Source organism: Archocentrus centrarchus, chromosome 21 (genome assembly GCF_007364275.1).
Source record: "Archocentrus centrarchus isolate MPI-CPG fArcCen1 chromosome 21, fArcCen1, whole genome shotgun sequence".
Taxonomy (NCBI): domain Eukaryota; kingdom Metazoa; phylum Chordata; class Actinopteri; order Cichliformes; family Cichlidae; genus Archocentrus; species Archocentrus centrarchus.
The window spans coordinates 27256143-27275747 of NC_044366.1; the positions used below are offsets into that span (position 1 = coordinate 27256143).

The 19605-nt window shown below is 40.5% G+C and overlaps 1 protein-coding gene across 2 annotated transcripts in view; it reads left to right on the forward strand.

Moving 5' to 3' along the window:
- The first annotated feature begins 8 nt into the window (after positions 1–8).
- slc49a4 (solute carrier family 49 member 4) overlaps positions 9–19605 on the forward strand; it is a 42701-nt gene continuing 23104 nt past the window's right edge. For both annotated transcript variants that reach the window (XM_030758601.1, XM_030758602.1), the window contains exons 1-5: positions 9–527; positions 3818–3911; positions 11815–12086; positions 12786–12915; positions 17728–17836. In XM_030758601.1, the coding sequence (XP_030614461.1) occupies positions 233–527; positions 3818–3911; positions 11815–12086; positions 12786–12915; positions 17728–17836 (900 nt within the window). In that variant the 5' untranslated portion in view covers positions 9–232. The remainder of the gene's footprint in view (positions 528–3817; positions 3912–11814; positions 12087–12785; positions 12916–17727; positions 17837–19605) is intronic.

The window sequence follows — 19605 nt, forward strand, 5'->3', positions numbered from 1 at the left end:
AGAAACCCGCTTACGCTAATGCACCAAACGAGCCAAAATGGCAACCATATAGGAATAGTTTCCACATCCCCGTACTATTTCCGCTTGGGCATGCGCAGTTAACTTAAATCTTGGAAGCTATCGGCTGTTTTTGTTTGTGTGATTGGGAGCAGCCACTTCTTACCTCAGTTTCTCGTCGCTGTACCGTCGTTAAAACCGGAATCTTAACTGTACTGACACACGGGCAGTTACTATGGGTGCTGGTTCGAGCACCGAGGCCGAGAGGGAGCCGCTCATTGTTCCTCCTTCTGTGGAGACGGGCACTCATCCGGTAAACAGCAGAGTGTATGGGAGAAGATGGCTGGTTCTGACCCTCTTTTCCCTGCTGGCACTAATGCAGGGGATGGTGTGGAACTTCTGGGGTCCCATACAGAACTCGGCCGCTCACGCGTTCGGCTTTACCAAGTCTGACATCGCGATTTTGGTGCTGTGGGGACCGGTTGGCTTCGTCCCTTGGTTGCTGTTTATGTGGTTGATGGACAAAAAAGGTGAGTTCTAATGGTACACTGTGTCCTACCTCGACATGATGGTGTTTGACCGTGTAATGCTAAGTTTAATGGACCCTATTGTATTTAGTCACCACTTTTTAAGTAGTGTGTGTGTGTGTTTGTGTCCAGCATGTGAGGGTGATAAAATGCTAATGTGGGCCAAGTAAGTCTTAATTTTCTTTTTAAAACTCCCCTATTTTCAGTTTCAGATTGACAGGTAAACAGGTTGTTTATGAAGAAAGACACCTGAAACACTTTCATTAAGAAAGTAAGACATTTAATATATTAAAGAATCAGAAAAAAAATCACACATGCATGTGTGGGTCCAGAGAGAGAGTGTGCACTCTCTCTCTCTCTCCGAGCCCGTGTTCCTGACTAACCATAGCATCTTTATACTGCCACTTATCTAAACATAAACAAATTCTGGGCGCTATGAGTTGGCGTTCCTCTCTGTCTTGTTCAAGCTGGTTTTTCATGACCCAGATTCCTCTCATCAGCAGTGGAGTCATAAAGCACATCTTCTCTCCTGATGTTTCAATTTAATCAATACAGAACAATCTTGTCCAGATTAATAACAGAACATGGTGACGTTGGTGATGTGTTAATTGTACGTACTGTAGCTGATCCTCAAGATAAGATTCACTGAGACAGAGAAGTTAGTCTAGCACTTTCTGACCTGTTGCTCTCTGTCTAATGTATTATTCAATTGTTTATTTGGTTGATCCACTGTTTATTAATTTACTGTAGTTTACCTTTAAACTTTTGTCTTTTATTCACTGAGTAAAAAATAATCCCTAACAAGATTCCAAAGGTAATGCAAAAGCAGTGTTTCTTAGAAAGAATGAAAGTAGCCCTCTTGACTTGAGCCACTGAGTCAGAATGCACTTCACCTACAATAACCAGTTCCTCTGCATCACCTGACTGACTATAGAATTTCTTAATGCCCACACTGAACTGTCAGATGACAAAAACGGCAACAAGGCACTAACAACACAATCCAGACTGCTGATGACTAAAGAAACAGCTGTGGAATTTTGCCAAAAAGTTGCATAACTCAGCTTGTGATCTCAATCACATCAACAATTAGTTTTTTTTTTTTTTTTCTTTGCCTAATTTAATTGTAGGTAACCAAATAATTCAGCAACTTGTAAATTCTTCCTGATGTAGATTGCACTCAGACCTTTAAAAAAAGAACAACTTTGCAGTCATGTCTGTGGCTGAGTTAAATTGGGGCATATCATACAGCAGTAACACATACCATTACCACTTGCAAGAAAACCTGCATGACTTCCAGAAGTTGCCACATGTTTATGTACTCACAGACTTGTACACAGTACTGTCTCATCTTGCCAGTGAGGAAAATGCTTGGTTTCTCTGAGGCAACTGGGCACCAGTGGTGGATCTGCCAGTCCTTGTTCTTGTCCAAATGCTAATTGAGCTACATGGTGCTGCTCTGTGAGCACAGGTCACATTAAAGCACACTGGGCCTTCATGGACTCTGTGTCTGGTAGTTTGGTTGGGAACATACACACCAGTATCCCATTGGAGGTAATTTTGTAGGGCTCTGATAGTGCTCATCCTGTTCTTCTTTGCACATAGGAGCATATGCAGTCCTGCTACTGTGCTGAAGCTCTTCTATGGCCCTGTTCAGCTCTCGTTGTGCAGCAGCCTTTCTCCTGGTATCTCCTCGTCAGTCTTGAGACTGTGCTGGGGGGGGAGACAGCAACTCTTCTTGGAACAGCATGTATGGAGGGGGCTGACTTTCTGTGCAGTCTGACTGGACTGCAGGTACCATCTCATGCTACCAGTGGTGACAAGGACACCAATAGAAAGCAAAACTAGAAAAATAAATATATGGACTTAACTATAGATTTTCATCAGCAGTGGTGGTGAAAATGACTCTCTTGAGCTCACCCTTCATATCAACATATGATATGAAGTGTTATGGGTGGGGAAGCTTTCCAGTCCAAGCTTCTCATTTTCTTTTGTTGAAGCTGCTCAGAATGTTTTTCTGAGTGGTGCGTATTGCAAACATGTCCAACTCATGGCAGTGAAGCTCTTGTACATGAGTTACTTTGATGCTGTTGTATTAATGTTCAAAATCTGTGTAGTCCTAATTTTTTTTCCACACAGAAAACTGATCAGAAATTAATAAGGGAATCAATAGTGGTTATCTGTTTTCATGATGACAGACAGCTCAGTATCCGCTGAGGATTTCAGTGACATGCTCCTGTCAGTGCTTGTTGCTACCGACATGTCATGCTGCACACACCATAAGACCTTTTTATTACCAGGACCTATTTTTCCTATCGTGGGTCAAAGTATTCTAACCCAGCTCTACTGGATGTTGCTGCTGTGGATCTTCTTTCCACGGTAGCAATTTTAACCTGTCGGTCAAAGGTTCAGAAATGGTCGCTCGCATACAAAGAACAGGGAAGTGAACAGAATTTCCCTAAATCGCAGTCACGTGGGTGAAACTGAGAATGAAGAGAATGAAGTTAATGGCGAAGGCAACATCGCTCATACTATTCACACAAGCCGTATTAAACAGGGAACTTTGGGATTTCTGTCATTTTTAAAGTTGCGCAGTATTGTTAAAGCTGAAAGTGTTAATTAATCTGCAGGGTCAGTTTGTGGTGCTGTTGAACTGTAATGACTTTCCTGACAGTTGTTCATCCATGCTTTTATTTCAGCCTCTCAGTATCATATTGCACATTTCAGCTGGATCTTAGCAAAACCTAAATATGAAGGATTTAGAGTTGCGTTAAACTGAATGGGTTTTACCTCTGTGTGTAATCATAAAAATGGTCAATCAACAGCAGATTATTAGGGGAGAAATTTTGTTGTGAGTTAAGTGCTGAATGCAGAGCAAAGCAGCTGATGTGTGCGTGAGAATGGGTAAATGCAGCTTGTGGTGTGAAGTGCTGCGGTCAGTAAGATTAGAAAAGAGCTGCAAAAACACCCATCCATTCACCTAGTAATTATATACAATGTACCAAATATTTGTTCCAGATTTTAAAATGTGGTAATTTGCTGCTTTTCTTTGTTGTAATTCTGTGCTTATTATCTATTTAGTGTATTTATAACCTCTCAAAGACCCCCCCCATTGAGCTCCAAGAAATTGGATTTTGTTTTCACTCTTTAATTATTTTTATTTTATTGTTAACTAATTTACAGAGAATGGAAAATAATCATTAATCGTAGCAGAAAACAAGTGACCTCAGCCATGTTCACTGTCCTTTTACTTTCTGTTCCACTTCTATATTCATACAGTATGTTGTGTATTCCAGGTTTGCGGGCGTCCCTCCTCCTCTCTACTGTTTTCATGCTGCTAGGAGCGGCTCTAAGAAGTATCCCACTGACAGGCCAGCCTTTGAGACGATGGTAAGAAGCCTGTGTAAATATTAAGGTAGCAGATGGTGGCACAAGACAAGTGGGAAAGATTTTGGAAAGGCAGTGGAAAGTGACTCACGAGCCGCACTGCCGCTTCTATATTCTCCATACCTCTGTTTATTTGGCAAACTTTCTAAGTGAGTGCCGTAACCATTTTTAGGACCAGCTTTGCACATCAGTTCATTGATAACCAGCTGCTGGCCAAAGTTTGGACCATGAACAGTCCTGTGTGATGAGTTTTCCTTGATGCACAGTGTGATGTATTTGACAAGATTAGCCGATTAAGGGGTTTGGCAATCCACTAAAGTAAAAACTTTTCCATATGATTGTCACTTATGTGAGTAGATTTGGGTTTTGACAAAATACAGAATTTGACTGCATATGGCACCTCAAGCTCTGGGGAACTTATGTGTAAATTGACATATTGATCTTGTTTACTTTTCCTGGCCTATTACCAAAAAGATGGGATGTACAGATTTATCTGCTGTCTCATCAGTTTTGTGCTTGCTAAATGTTCAGAGATGGGTACCAGTAGGGCTGGAAGGATTCATCGAGTAACTCCATCCTAAAAAATTCCTTGTCAAAATTTTTTATTTATTTATATTTTTTTGTTTTGAGGCTTCATTTAATCCACAAATTCCTTTACTGGGAAAAAGCTGGAGGGAGTCCTTCATCAAACCACCTGATCTACAAACTCCAACATGAAGAAAATTGAACAGTGTAGCTGCTGCCATCCACTGCTGTTAGTTTTGCACAGCGAAAGATCTGAAATAAAGCTCCAGAAGTTAAATAAAAATATGCAGATGAACTGTTAACTTAGTCTAAATTGGACAGTTTGCTGAAGGCTGACGGCAGCCGTCCTGCTTTATAGGGCAGAGATACGTGCAGTCTAAAGGGGGGCATGGGGTGTACCAGACCACATTACATTAAGTTTTAACAAATGTTTCACATGTACACCGTCAGAACGTCTGTTTTCTGAAGCAGGAAATGTTGCATCAAAACACTGAACAAACCTCAGTTCTGAGAATGCTGCTGTTCTTGCTTTTCTTCGTGCCCCTTTAAAGGCTTACAGACACACACATACTGAGTCGTTTATTAACACACTTAAACATGCAGGCACATACACTCAAAAACATATACACATGAACACACACCAAATGTACCTCATCCAGGACATACAACACTGTCGGAACTCTTTGTTGCTTCCTACTGATGTAAGAAAGCCTTCCAAGAGACCAGAGTAAAGGCTATTTTATTATATGCCTCAGTTTAGGTTGTATGAATACCTTTATTGTATTTATTTATTTATTTATTGTTCATTAAAAAGACAAATATTTCTTACCTGTTATTTGATTGATTGATGGAATAATTGCCAGAATACTTGATTACTAAAATAATTGATGGCTGCAGCCGTAGGCACCACCCAAATTATTGCACTGTGATTGTAATTCAAATTGCACCAAAGGGATGAAACATCTCACATCACCCAAAAACAGCAAATATCAGCCTCATGGCATCACTAGAGGAAAAATTAGTGTTACAAAAGTCAGTAGATCATGAATATCTGAATAAAAGTGGCCTCTTAGAGTCCTGTGCTGTATGTGTTTGTATTGATTCAAGCTGAGGTTTGCTTCTTTTTTCATTATCCCTCTATTACAGGTTTGTAACTGTATAAAGCGACAGTGAGAATATTTGGTATGATTGTGAAACAGATCAACACTGTGTGGATGCTTTGCTTCTTTTTGTGTCTTTGCTGGCAGTTTTCTCACTTGTCAGATGGCATTTTGACAGGCAGTTGCTGGAAAACTGTTTCATTCTCATTTTCACTTGAGTTCAGTGTTCTCATTTTTAGAAAGAGCAAAAGCTCAGAGAAGGTCATTTCAATTATACAGCGCCTTTCAAAAAAAAGAATCTAATTTTGTTGAATATTTTTAGTGGTAATCTGTGTAATGATTCCTGTTGGGCTTCACAATGAGGCAGTATATCATAACGGATAAAGGGAATTAGATTTCCACCAAATAATTCACATATCACTTTGATTTCATGCAGTTGGGGGTTTTTAAAGTAAGCTTTGGCTTTCAAAGAGCAGATAAATTAATTTGTTTTTCTCTTTCTGTCTCATGAGGCTGCACTAAGGAAACCTAGCTGGTGATCTAGTGATGCAGCTTAACGAAAGAAATAAGAACTAAAAGGATCCTGGCAGTGTAGAAGAAGGAGAACAGATTTAACTATCATCTCCATGTGATAGTCTGTCCTGAAAAAGTATTTTCAGTTTGGTGTGAAATATCAAGCCTTGGTTCTTTGGTTTATGGTTATGAAATTGTATTTTTCTTGGCCTTTTCTAATAACTCTTCCAAAAGCCTTAAATCAAGAGGAGCCAAAGTCCTTCTGAAACAGCGTGCATATGGACTCAGTACATTTGGGCCACATGCAGATGTCTTATCTCAGGCTGCTGACCTTTAAGAGATCACTGTGGCCTAAAAGCTTAATATTATTAATGTGTCTTCCGTAGCAAATTACTCCTGCTAAGACAGGGATGTTCCTATTTTGAACTACCTGTTATGTGAAAAAAGGACAAATACCAAAGCAAAGGAGGAAATCTGTGTTTATGCAGGAAACGCTGAGCTTTATCAAAGCTACCATACAGCCAAAAAAAGTCTCCGACAAGGAGTGACGATGACCTAAATCTTCACAGTCCTGTGCTTTACTGGATTTGGCCTGCAAGCAAATTAATTTTTGTCTTGGATTTTTTTCTTTCTTTTTTTTTTTTTTTTTTTTAATTCTGTATTCAAGAAAATGTAGAAAGCAGAAGTTTTTATTTTATCACTAAATCTAAAAGCACAACACCTACAGATATTCATTTATATTGGTCTATGTTATCTTTCAAAGTAAAAGAGCATTCCAGTGACTTCAAGTTAATAAAATGCTGAATGATTTAAAAAAAAAAAAAAAAAAAACTGATGCAACAGAGAGTACTGATATCTCAACTTTAAGTCCTTAAGGGGCAGCAATACTGCATGCTACACTTTCAGTATTTGTATTCATTTAATTTTTTTTCTTAAATGGTCTCGGCCTTGTAAAAGTTGATATCTGATGTCTCTTCTCTTTAAATGCAGGTTTTCAGGCCTCCAGCACTAACATGTAAATTCAGCTTAATGTGTAAAATCTAATTGTTAATATTTAATAATGGCATTGAGATTTTGAGATTTTGAGATTTTTATTGAGTGTTGCTCTGTCAAACCTGGGCTTTTATTATAAGGCGAGTGGGTTTTAGCCTAATGACATCTGGTAACCCATAAGTAAAAAGATCATCTGAAACTCCACAAAATGTAAAAAAAATAAATAAATCCCAAAGCACGTGCATGTACACTTTTTGTTTGTTTTTTTTAAACCATGCTCTTAGCAATTACGAAAGTCTTTTACTGTAAAGAGGAAATGGAATCAGATGCAGACATACAGGAAACCTCTTCTTCTTTCTGGATGTGCTTGCGACAAACTTACTTCTCAGTGTTGCTGGAGTGTCCGTTCAGTCCAGAAGCCTCTAATACAAGCAGACTTTCAATTTCACGTCTCCCGACTCCAGCTGAGATATATTCAATTCTTTATGTCCGCACAGGTCGAGCTGAGAGTTTTTAAGGGTCAGCGCTGCCCGCTGTGTTCCCGCTCCATGATGAGAGTGATGCTGCTCAGCTACGACCTTCAGCTCTTTAGATTCGACATTCAAAGTGGAAAACAAGATGGGTTGGTGAAAGCAAAGAGGACATGAATCACACAGCAAATGTTAGTGTGTCACAGTTCAGTTTAATTTGCATATTAAATGTTATAGGTCACAGATCTTAAGGCAGTGGATGACATACTGGATTATGATCGAATGGTACAGATTCAGTTTAATGTAGCTGGATCACCAGTAGAGGTCGCTCTTTGCTTTGCAGTAGTGATCAGAATGCAGGAGCTTTGTTTACAGATGTGCTGCCTGTCACACAGAGGATACTTATCAGATGTACGGTCTTGGATGATGGTGATGTAGATTATCTTAGAGACTGAATCGGGGCGTAATGGAGCAGTTAGGTTTTTCAGGGACCTGAAGTTTGAATGTGGCGTTCAAGGGCGCTGCAAGTGCGATCAAACAACAGTTTGAGGAGACAAGTGGCGGCAGTTATCCAGGTTTAGAAACGGTGACATTCCTTCAGTAGCTCCCCGCTGATCTGTTTGCTTCACATTCCTTTTCATGTTTGAAAAGTGATTACCTCCTTTTTGTTTTTTACGATAACCTCTTGAGGAAGGAAGCCGCCTCTTTGTTTTGAGGTTTTAAGATCCATTTTTGAAAATCAAAAGGAGCTGTGAATGTTTGAACACTGGAAAGTGGAACTTTCTCTCTTTTCTAATCAGGGTCTTCTGTGAAGCTGCATTAAAAAAAGACCTGATTTGATGTTTGTTTTTGTGAAGTTCAGTCAAGGAGATAAAAGGCGCTGTTGAATTATACTGATTATACCTTGCTGTGATTAGCTCTGCTCTCAAATCAAAGGTCAATTTTATTATATATTTTTTTAACCCTCATTTCCTTGAGTTTTCATGCATTTACGCTTTTCTTCTATTTCAGTCTCCTCTCCATCTGTCTCTGTTATGAATTCAAATACAGACCAGCTGTGTGATTAGTAAGTGTCTATCAGTTAGATCTCAGACTCACTCAGAACTTGTCTGATTGGCCATCAGGGAAAAAAAAAATGTAGCTCCGTTGTATTACTCTAACAATTGCAATGGTGCCATTTTCAAGATGGAATTGGTTTGGCCTTTTTTGTGATGGCTGAATTTGGTCCGTCAGCGCCGGCAGACCAGAAGCAGTGGTGCAGGTTTCTTTGTCTCATTCTCAATCAGATTCAGCCTGACAGGGTTCATAAATAGTGATTAATCGTCTCGTGTTGAAAAAGCTGCTCTATTCCCTCTCTTTGCTTCACCAGCCACAGTGCAGTCTCATGTGACCGCTCATCCTCGTGTTAGTCACCATCCGTCCTCATCACCTGTCATATTAAAAGCACTCCCCCACCCCCCTCATCTGTCCTCTGATCTCATAGACAGTGAGGCTGGTTACTGACCAAACTCTGACAAAGTTTTAAAAGCTGTGAAGTGTTAAAAAGCTGCCATTGATTGTTCAGATTACTTTATTTAATCAGTTTTAATTTTGTTTGTTTTCTATTGTATTTTGTGCCCAATACAATCAGTTAAGCTCTTTCTTTTGTCGGCATAATGCTGTTTTTGTTGAAAATGGTCTTATTTAGTTTGATATGACCACAAAGAAAAGGTATTCTTCAAGTTTAGGTATGAAAACTTGGGTATAGTGCTCACTCTGTTATGTAAGATTCAAATGATATCCAGGTTTCAAAATGAGGTCACCACAAGTCACAGTTAAAGTTTGAAATTATGCTGCGTATCATTGTTGCTTTAAATGTCAGTTTTTGGAGAAAGTGAATTTGAGTGTTGGATTTGGAGTAATTTTTGTGTCTAATGAAAATTTATAGTGCAGCAGGTGGACGGGACCACTCTGTCTGCACCCTTTCCCAGCCTGAATAAAACTATAATCAGTGAGCGAGCCAAAACCTAACTGGCAGTGGGACAGTTTGTGCTAGTTGGCTGTGGGTACCTCTCAATTTCAGTTCAACAGACTAAATGACAGAGAGCCAACTTGAATCAAGAGCTCAGTGTAGCAGGTAAATAAAATGCCATATGTATCAAAAACATCACAATCAGTATAGGCCAGAAACATCATTTACAAGATTTAGGTACAGTCAGTAATTTTATTTTATTTAATAGGTAAAATTGATGCATTCTCAAACTTATAATTAATCCATTAAAAAATCATTTGTGGAAGTCACCATGGTACTGAAGAACATGAAGACCACTTATTTTTGGTCTTTGGCTGCTCTGCCAACATCAGATTTGCTGAATTGGGTGTTTGTGTTGAGTTAGGAAGCATGACTGGTAGATTCTTTGATATAAATCATGAGGCTGAGTCACTAAAATAATGAGCGGGATAAATTTTATTGCTTGTTGCTCACATTTTGTGTCACACACAATGAGATGAAGAAAATACCCGTGGTAAATTCAGCAGTGTCCTGGCACTTGGTTCATCCACATCGCGTCGAGTTAAGGCACTTGGTACAGAAATGGCAGAGATTGGATGCGGAGGAGTCAAAGACATGTCTGCACCAACGCAATGACCAGATCAGAAACCTCGACGATGTTAGAAGCATGTAAACAGACTCAAATAACCAGGTTATTCTGTGTCAAGTGTTAAACTTACGCAGTTAGCCATGAAGACACAAACAAGGAAAGAAGAGGTGGGAAGAATGAATATAAAAAAAAAAAAAAAAAAAAAGTATGAGGCACAGAGTATTTTAGGAGGTGCTGGTGCGTAGGAGGGGATGTTAGCAGGTCTGAGATGTGGGAAGAAGATAGAGGGTGAACAAGTTATTCTCCAATCAGCCTGTCACTGACCACAGCACTTTGTATTCTGCTGTGACACATTTATCTGTGAACCCCAGAGGCAGTGGACTCCAAAGTTAGAAAGAGTTTGAGGGCAGAGACGTGTCAGCACACTGAAGACTGAACAAACTAGTTTATGCCTGCTTTGTCTGTAGCGTCTAAACTAGGTATATAACTGAAGTTTGTATGTGTAATCAGACTCGTATCTGTTTTTATTAATCCTTTAATCTGATTGTTTCAAATGAAGATGCTTGTGTTTAGTCAAGCTCTAACATTTAATTAAAGGTATTGATTTTTATATCATATCAGTGCAAAATCTTGAGTGTCATGTCACCCATTCTAATGGGTAACATTTTTCTTTGTGCAAAATTTTATAAATCAAGATATTTCAAAGTTAAGTTGATCATGAGTCAACCTTCTCCCACCAGTCTCGTCTCATTGTATGCTCAGTAAAATACCACGAGCTCAAAATTAACCCAACGTCTTCACGTGTTTCCTCTCCCTGCCTCCTTCCTCTCTCCTTCCCTCCTGTTCTGCTTCTCTCCCTGCTGAGCCAGCTCAGGCTGGTCTGAACGAACGGTGTCTTTACTGAGCTTACAGACAATCAATCAGCCGTGAGCCGTCTCCAGCGGCTGGCTGGCTGGCTGTCTCGGTCAGACAGTTCTGGAGGGGGCTGTGGGGTGGTGAGGGTTCTGGTGGCATCGGGGGACATCTCAGAATACATCTGTCTCTCACAACTCAGTCTGAAGGTGCAGAAGTTAGAAAGAAACTTGGGCTCTTCGGGGGCAGGTGGTTACTTGATTCCTCAGGGATAATTATGCCTTTATTTTTACTCCCTCGCCTGTCATTCTTTCTTTAGATGCTTAAAAGAAATGGCTCATTACTTCATGTCCTCATTTTGTTTATTTTGAACTTAATAGGCACACTTAAGTGATACTCTGCTGCTGCCATTTTGTCTTTGTTTCAGTGGTATATCAGATATACATAAGCGCTTTCCAGGGTTACTGTACACATCCTGGCATGAAACCTATATTTGTGTCCCATGTGTGTCCTAAATAATGACAGACATTTTGGAAATCATCTTTCTGTGACATATGCCACCAATTTATGATGAAGTCATTTAAAATGTCTCAAATCTCCCCAGTAGCAGCTGACAGCTGATATTTCACATCTGGTCATGGAGACAAAGTTAAATATCATGCTGTAGCACATTTTCATGACTTTACTGAGTAGCTTCGTGGACCCACAGAACTAACTTAATTTGCGGCATGTGGGTAAGGGAGGTCATACGTTAATTAGCCAGCTAAATACCCAGAACACCAGACTCGGTTATTACCGTGTACTGGACTAGAAATGGTTCTTTTATGCCTACTATCATATTCTCTCAATTTTTTTCCCTTTGTTTCTTTTACAGGTTGATACACGGAGGTCAGCTGCTAAACGGTTTAGCCGGCCCCACCATAATGAGCGCCGGCCCCTTTCTCTCCACCACATGGTTTGCCCCTGATCAGAGAGCCACAGCAACAGCCGTGGCCTCACTCTTCTCTTACCTTGGAGGCGCTGCTTCATTTGTAGTGGGGCCTCTGGTAGTTCCAGCTCCCAATGACACCCAGGCAATAACCACGATCTCTGCAGCGGTTTCCGACAGCTTCATCCGGGACAGGATCCAGCTAGTAATGTATGCAGGTACTAACAAAAAGCAAGAACCTCTGAGGGCATGGCGGATCGATATCGCATCATTTCAACATCATGTCAGCCCCATCAAGGGACAGAAATACAATCAGGCGAAAGGATCCAAGAATATTGCACAAACACCAAAAACACCAATTATAATCTTCATAACCGCGCCTCTGAATAATGACTTGCTGGGACTGATATGCTTAACTGATTCAGAAAATTAAAAGCACGCTGAAAAGAGAAACAGGCATGCTGTAATGGATTGAGGCAGCGGCTTTTGTTTAACCTAAGGTAGTATTGTTATTAATTTCTTAAGGGCAAAGCGGATACATTTTTGTGAATCAAAAGTTTTGGAGGTTTTCAGAAGTGAAAAGGAGATGCATAAGAAGTAAACTAATCTTGTATCACTTTAAATATGATGTAATAAATGTAGCCACATCAGTATGCCACAATGTATTTAGTAAATGCATTACTACTTTAAGAGAAGTTGTAATATCAACTAATGCTATGTCAGATTGCATAGTTTTGTTAGATGCATTTATTCCACAGTCTTGTCTAGTAGGCTATTATGTTCATCACAGGGATGGCTTCAGAGGACTTCTAGATGTCATGGTGACCTTTTTTTTAAAATGTCAAATTGATCTGCCTTTCTCATCTTTGAAAATAACATGTATGTCTCTTTTCATCTACATCACTGTGCTCTGGCAGAGTTGGTTGCTGTTGCTGTGCTTTTTGCAGCAGTCCTGCTCTATTTCCCTGCACGCCCACCAGTGCCTCCCAGCGTGGCCGCTGCAAGCCAGAGACTCAGTTACAGGAGCAGCATCTGCAGACTTCTTAGGTAAAACCCAAGGCACACACAGACTGTCGTCTGAAAGGCCAGTACCAGCTGAAAGATGATGTTGAGACCATTCTTTCAAAATATCATTTAAGATTTGATATGTTCTTGGATTTAAGATAGATTTCAAAAATATGCATCTTTTGCAGTCGGCTTCAGGCAGTGTTTTGTTGTATGACAACAGTCTTTGAGAGCAGTCGTTGGCCTGTTTTGATCCATTCAAGCTGCTCTACAGATCCTTTCAGTCCAGTTTGGTGATGCTAAGTATGCTTCTTGTCTTAGACGGTTAAAGTGACAGAATTTTACTTTGAATGGAATCTTAATGAAGGCGTCTGCCACTCACCATCTGCTTGGCTCGTTATCAAAGACTCTCTGGTCTTCCCTCTAGATCAGTCACTAAGCTACAGATAAAATATTGGTCACTGCTGGAAAACATCACCCCTGCATCTACACCGAGGGTCCGTTAGTTAAAATAATTCTCTGATGATACATGTAGTTGGAGAGGAAGAGAGATGTTCTGTTATGACAAGGTCCTGACTGTGGATTTTTTTTTTTTTTACCCCTCCGCTCACCCTGGGAAAGCCATAAGGGGAGTCTTACAAGGGAATCTAGAAACGATAATTGAGCGGCACTTTATTATAAACCTCCAACACCATATCCCTACATGTCTTCACACTTTCCACTATGGTAATATTCAACCTCTGGGCCATGAGGAAACAGCATCACCCCAGGAATCAATGCCTTGCATTTTGCCTGGCTTGTAAAGAAATGAGGCCTGCAGTAGTGGCCACAGTGGGAATGAAGGCTGGATAAGGGTGAAGGAAAAGCTGGGTGATGGCAGCCAGGAAGTTGGCCCGGCTTGGTTGGCTACTCTCAGTCCCCTGAAGTAAGAAATGGCTTCACTACAGTGCCAGACTTTCTGCAGGCCTCTGACCAGCACAGACAGGTTTAACTCCTTAAAGAGTTCAGAAACATATCTGGGACCAAGCTGATATCTATCTACTACCTGGTTTTCTACATATTTATACACACACACATGCGTGTGCACACAGACACACATGGACTGGCCAGCTTAACTAGTCCATCCAGCTGTGAGGGTTTCTGTTCCACTTGTGATAGGCAGCTTTCCAGTGACCTGTTTGGGCAACATGTTGTATCTCAGTCCAGCAGCATCAAGCCGTACAGTTCTCCTGCAGGGACTGGGCACGGAACAGGGAAAGTGACTTTTGGGTCTTTGTGGCCGTGTGCTCTCATAGAGCAGTTAGACAAAATGATGGCCTTATTTTGAGAAAGTACCTTTAGCTGCTGCTATGACTCTGTAATGTGAAAGGGATTGCTTGTAATGACAAACCTGAGCTTTATTAACCACCCTGCAACTCATGAAGCTTTTTAGCCACATTTAACTCATTGTTTTGGTTTTAGCGTACTCAGTACATGCACCATCCATTATTCCAGGATGGATGCTTATAAAATGATAAATTATTATAAAATAAAATGTCCTCAGTTGGTCATCTACTTTACTGTAGTTCCCCTTCTAACATCAGAGTAGGTGACTAGGTGGTGAGAAAGTGGAACATAAAATGTTTTCCTCAGGATTGGATGTGTTTGTTATTAGGCTTGATACCAAGATGCCAGGCTTGAATAGTGGGTCCCTTGTAAAGTTGTAGAGCTGTGTAATAGCATTTTGTAGACTTCACAGTGTTGGTAGGTATCGGCTAACTTGCTATTAATCTTGATGCCTACCTATTGATGTATCTGTTCATCCATTTAGCTGTCAGGGTCCGAGCACTGGTTAACGATCTTCAGCTTGATGAGTGCCTCCAGCTGTTCGCATCTGCTGCCACAGCAGCAGTCTAATTAGAAACCTGGATGTCTCCACACATGGTGCAAACTTATCATTGTATTCTCATCACCCTGTGAGGTAATACTAAACAGGCTAAAGCTTGACTATTAATGACCTCTTCCTGCTATCCCCAGTCATGCTCACTTTGAAAGTTGTCATCTTGATGCATTGTTCTCCAGCCGGTTCTGTCAAGGACAAATGGCACTTAGCTGATGACACTGGCAGTTTTGAGACTTCTTTGGCAATATTTCATCCCCAGCAAGAAGTGGAAAGGGGGGAAAAAACTTACCTAGTAGCTAGTGTCTGCTTGCTTGCATTTGGTTGTCTAAATAAGCTCCTCTTTGAGGGGGAAGTGCATGGATATTGATTTTCCTGTTGTTGTGGCAAGGTTAATGAAAAGGGTGCTAATAGGAAAAGCAGGAGGAGTACTTTGTCATAGGGCTTTTATAACTGTCCCTCCGTGCTCTGTTCAAGGCCAAGTACCTCCATACTGCTAAAGATGAGACAAGCCGTCTGCAGCCGAGAGACTGACGGTGTTTGTTTTTTCATGTATAATCAAAGCATTCTTCCACTAAAGTGATTCATTGTCCGAAGCTCACCGGGATCAGGAAAGGGAAGGGCTGTGCATATGTTTACAGCGCCGCTACTTTGGCTGTACAGGTAGTTTGTCCTGGAAAGTTCTCTGTAGTTTGTGTATTTGTGTGAATGTTGTCTGCTTAGCATTTGAAACATATGGGTGATGCGGGGCCCCAAAGTGTTCTCCAGATGTCCCTGCCTGATACCGTTCAGGATGCTGCCTGCATTATAATAAAGCAGAATAAATGCGAGAGTTACTGGTGTCCATAAACCAAAAACAGGAAGCGAAAACAATCTATGAATCTGCTGCCAGCCCTGCCTCATTTGTCAGACAGTGATTCTAATCACATTGTTTGGGTTGAGGATGTGGCACTGATTTTTAAATCACCATGTCACCTCACTGGGCAAAGGTGATTAGTGTGGGTGTTTGTGCTCCAAGTGATTGTATTTGACTTTCATGTGATTGGAGAGGTGCTATATATTCTAAATGGATAAACTCTGAGTGTCTGTTGGACATGCATACATAAACAGACATATAGATGCAACTTTATTAATTTCCTTCCTTCTGTGAGCTGAAATTGAAAACTGCTTGTGTCAGACTCTGCAGCTCTGTATGTGGAGCCTCATGCATGCTATAGCAGTTAGCTGGTGCTTGCTCCTACAGCTGATTCCACTTAAACTGACTGACACATTACAGTTCACTGCAGTGCTGCAACTAACCTTAAACCCTGTCACATTTATGAATAATCACAGATGAGTTGCTGGTCTAACAGGATTTAAATTTAAGAGCAAGCCAAATTTTATTTCATTTTTTTTTTTTTTCTTTTTAAATCGTGTGATAGTGATTCACATCTTCACAGTTGCTGTTAAACCATTTTCGCATGAGGGTACCCCAACTAGGATATGATCCTAAACACAGCAAAGCTCGTTTAAGTCTGCTATCGAAATAGATTTGCAGTCCTAGCTGAATAAGGGCTGGTAATCTGAGCTCTATGATATTACAGCTATAACGAGTCATTGGTTGCCACTATTTTTATTGGCTTATTGACATTAATAATTTTTTATAATTGAGTCATTGAATTAGTACATGTCACATGTTTTTAAGCTGTGTGGTGTCAAGCATTCAGTGTTCTGAGCGATCATTCAGATTCCTAATTTTGACTTTTACTGTTCCATTTTAGTTTTTGGGGTCCTGTTTGTTAGATCCTTCAGCTTCATGCTGGCACCTCCTCCCACCAGTGTTCAGGTTGCTTCTTATCTCTGTCACTATGCTCTGAACAGGGATAGATTTTCTGCTGTGACAGGTGCAGGGAGATGAGCCAAGGCTGTGTGTGTATGTGTGCTGTGTATTATCCACGTTGTGGGGACAAAATCTGTTTGTGTAATCACATTGTGGGGACTCACTTTTTGTTTTGAGGAGAAGCAGCAAGTTGCAGTAATGTTGGTCACTAAATTTGCAAGTGAAGACTTTGTTTAAGGCTTAATGTTGGCGAGTAGTAGCAGTTTGGTTAGAGAGGGCATTTTGACTGGTTCTCACTGAACTGCTGGACTTGTTTTGGGGGTTAGGGCTGGAATTAGGTTTAGTTTGGGACAAGTTTTGGGGTTAAGTATTTAATGTCGGTGAGTGCTCGGACAAAAATGGAAGCACTCGGGTGCGTGCGTTTGTGCGTGTGAGGTTAGATGACAGCTGATGGCTGAGCTCTAAACATCAATGAACAGAATGGGAAAGACGCACTTCGTTATGCTGCTTTCATTGTTTCATCTCGGGCCACTGCTGCTGGGATGTAGGCTTTAATTGGAGGCGGCATTATGCATTCATGCAATTAGTAACATTTAGTGCTTGGATTATAATTATGAAACCCTCAGTGATTCTGCAGAGGGTATCCTCTCAATTAAATGAAGTGACCAACCTCTCACATTTGTATGCAGGAGTCTTTAGATGTACATGAATAAATATCAGATAATAATCAGTTTTTGCTACAGTGAGAGCAGAGGTAGAAATAATGCACCTTTTTTTTAAGGCTAAAAAAAAAATGTGATTCTGTAGAAGCTTGACTGTATTTATTTCCACATCTGAAAGATCTGGATTACTGCATGTTGAATGGAAGTATTAAGGGATTTACTGGGAAGTGTGCATATAGGTTTCAAAATATAGTGGATGTCATTAGTTAGTATGTAACCCCCTTCCTCCCCACCCCCACAAGAATACATTGATGGGGCCTACATTAAAAAAAAAAAAAAAAAGAATTTAAACAGAATTTTCCTCATCTTATAATAAGTTGAAATTCTTGGGACTCTGCACACAACGAGTTGAGTCTGGAAGATGTTCAGTACTTTTTCTGGTGACCTGTTAACTCACTAAAGTCTCTTTTTTTTTTTTCTTTCTTTTTTTCCAGCAATCTGCGGTTCCTGATGATAGCACTTGCCTATGCAGTCCCCACAGGAGTGATTGCTGGCTGGTCGGGCGTCCTTGACATGGTTCTTACACCAGCCAAAGTCAGTCAGGTATGCCACAAATGCGCACACACACACAACAGAATGACATACTGCCTTCGGACAATCTTCAGCAAGCTGAAGTACCTCAAAGCATTCAGTCAGAGGCTGTTTCCTCAGAAGTATTTTTTGTATTTTTTCCCTCCAGTGCCCTTGTGGTAAAGCAGGTCACTGTTGGTATTTTGACTGAGAGTGTGCAGACAAGGTCAGCATTTTTACTTGATAACAGTTTTTGTCTGGGTCACCCTTTTGGTGGGTAAACTGCAAAAAAAAAAAGAAAGTGTGAACAGAGGGTTGTTGTGTATTTCTGTGTTGTATTCTGTGTGCCTGCAATTTGGAAAGCTTTTCACACATGTAGCCGACTCAGAGGAACAATGGGATGAACAGCTGGGATGTTTTCTCTTTGGTCTCATGGCTGCATCTTGAAATGTCTCTCAAAAATCCTTCCTGCCTTTTTAAATTGCGAGGCCTGTTAATGTCAAGATGACGCTCTTATATGACACAGGACACACATCACATACCTTGTTTTAATGGAGATCTGGAATACTGAAGATGTTCAGGAATAAACATTAACTAACATGAGACGTGTATTTCATTGTGAACTCACACAGGTGTAAATACACACGTCACTCACTGTGTAAAATCTAATTGTAGTCATATTTCTATAGACGTAAAAATAACAGAATATGATGATTTATCTTATGTTGGGCTGTCTTAAGTTTTCCACTGGTTGAACCGACACCTAGCTTGTGTCTTATATCTTTCATGGAGGGCACAAGCAATTGCAAATCACTACCTGCATGCCTGCTAGCCATCTTCAATCTGAGCCAGAAAAAAAAACTAAAAAGAGCTCTGGATAGTTTGCATCTTCCAGGTCTCAACACAGCAGCATGTCAAAAGGCAAAGGAAGCAGCTTTTCAAGGTTATCACCAGACAGGTGCTGCTGGAGAGGAGATCACACGCAGCAGAGCGGAGGATGCGATGCTTCTTGTCACACCTCTACATTATACCTCTGTCAAGAGGAAGCAGAGCACATACCAAATTGTTCTTAGATTTCATTTGTTCTCAAAAGATTTTTTTTTTCTCTCTCTCTCTCTCTCAGCATTCTTTTATCCACGCTACTTGAAAACACAAAAACTCTGTTGCAGTGAGATGAGTTATCCCTTGGGTATAAAACTTGAGCTTAAAAATAAAACGGTTTTGTGGTGCATCTTAACATGCTGGGGTGGAGTGCTAATGCAACTGAAGTTTTGTTCTTTGGGTGCGGAGATATTAAAGACAAGTTGAACTAAGGCAAAGCAAATACTGCATTTTATTTTGTTTAAGCTCAAGGTGCACCTACAGATCCCAATCCCATCACCAGCTCATCCTCTTTCTATCTGCTTTAAGCTTTGTTGACTCTCACATCCAAGACATGGTGCAGACAGATGCTGTGCTGGGAGTAAAAAAGGCATTTCAAACAGTACAAGAGTGGATCTAATTAGACCTTTTTTCTTCTTTCCCTAAGCACCAGTGCATTTGCACTGGATTTAGTTTTTGTTTGTTTGTTTTCAGCCATGTCCTCTCGCTCTAACTATTCTGTCTTTGTGCGTTTGCCTTCAGCTCTTACTGCCATTTTAAAATTACCAAAGCATTAATGGCAAGAGAGCAATTTCCCACTTCTTGTTAATTTCCTCTTGCTTTGCAATAATGTGCTCATTTTAGTGCAGATGGGTTATTTAATGCAGGTGTACTCAAACACATGCTTGCACCATGGTGTTCCTGGATGCTGCAGTGGATCT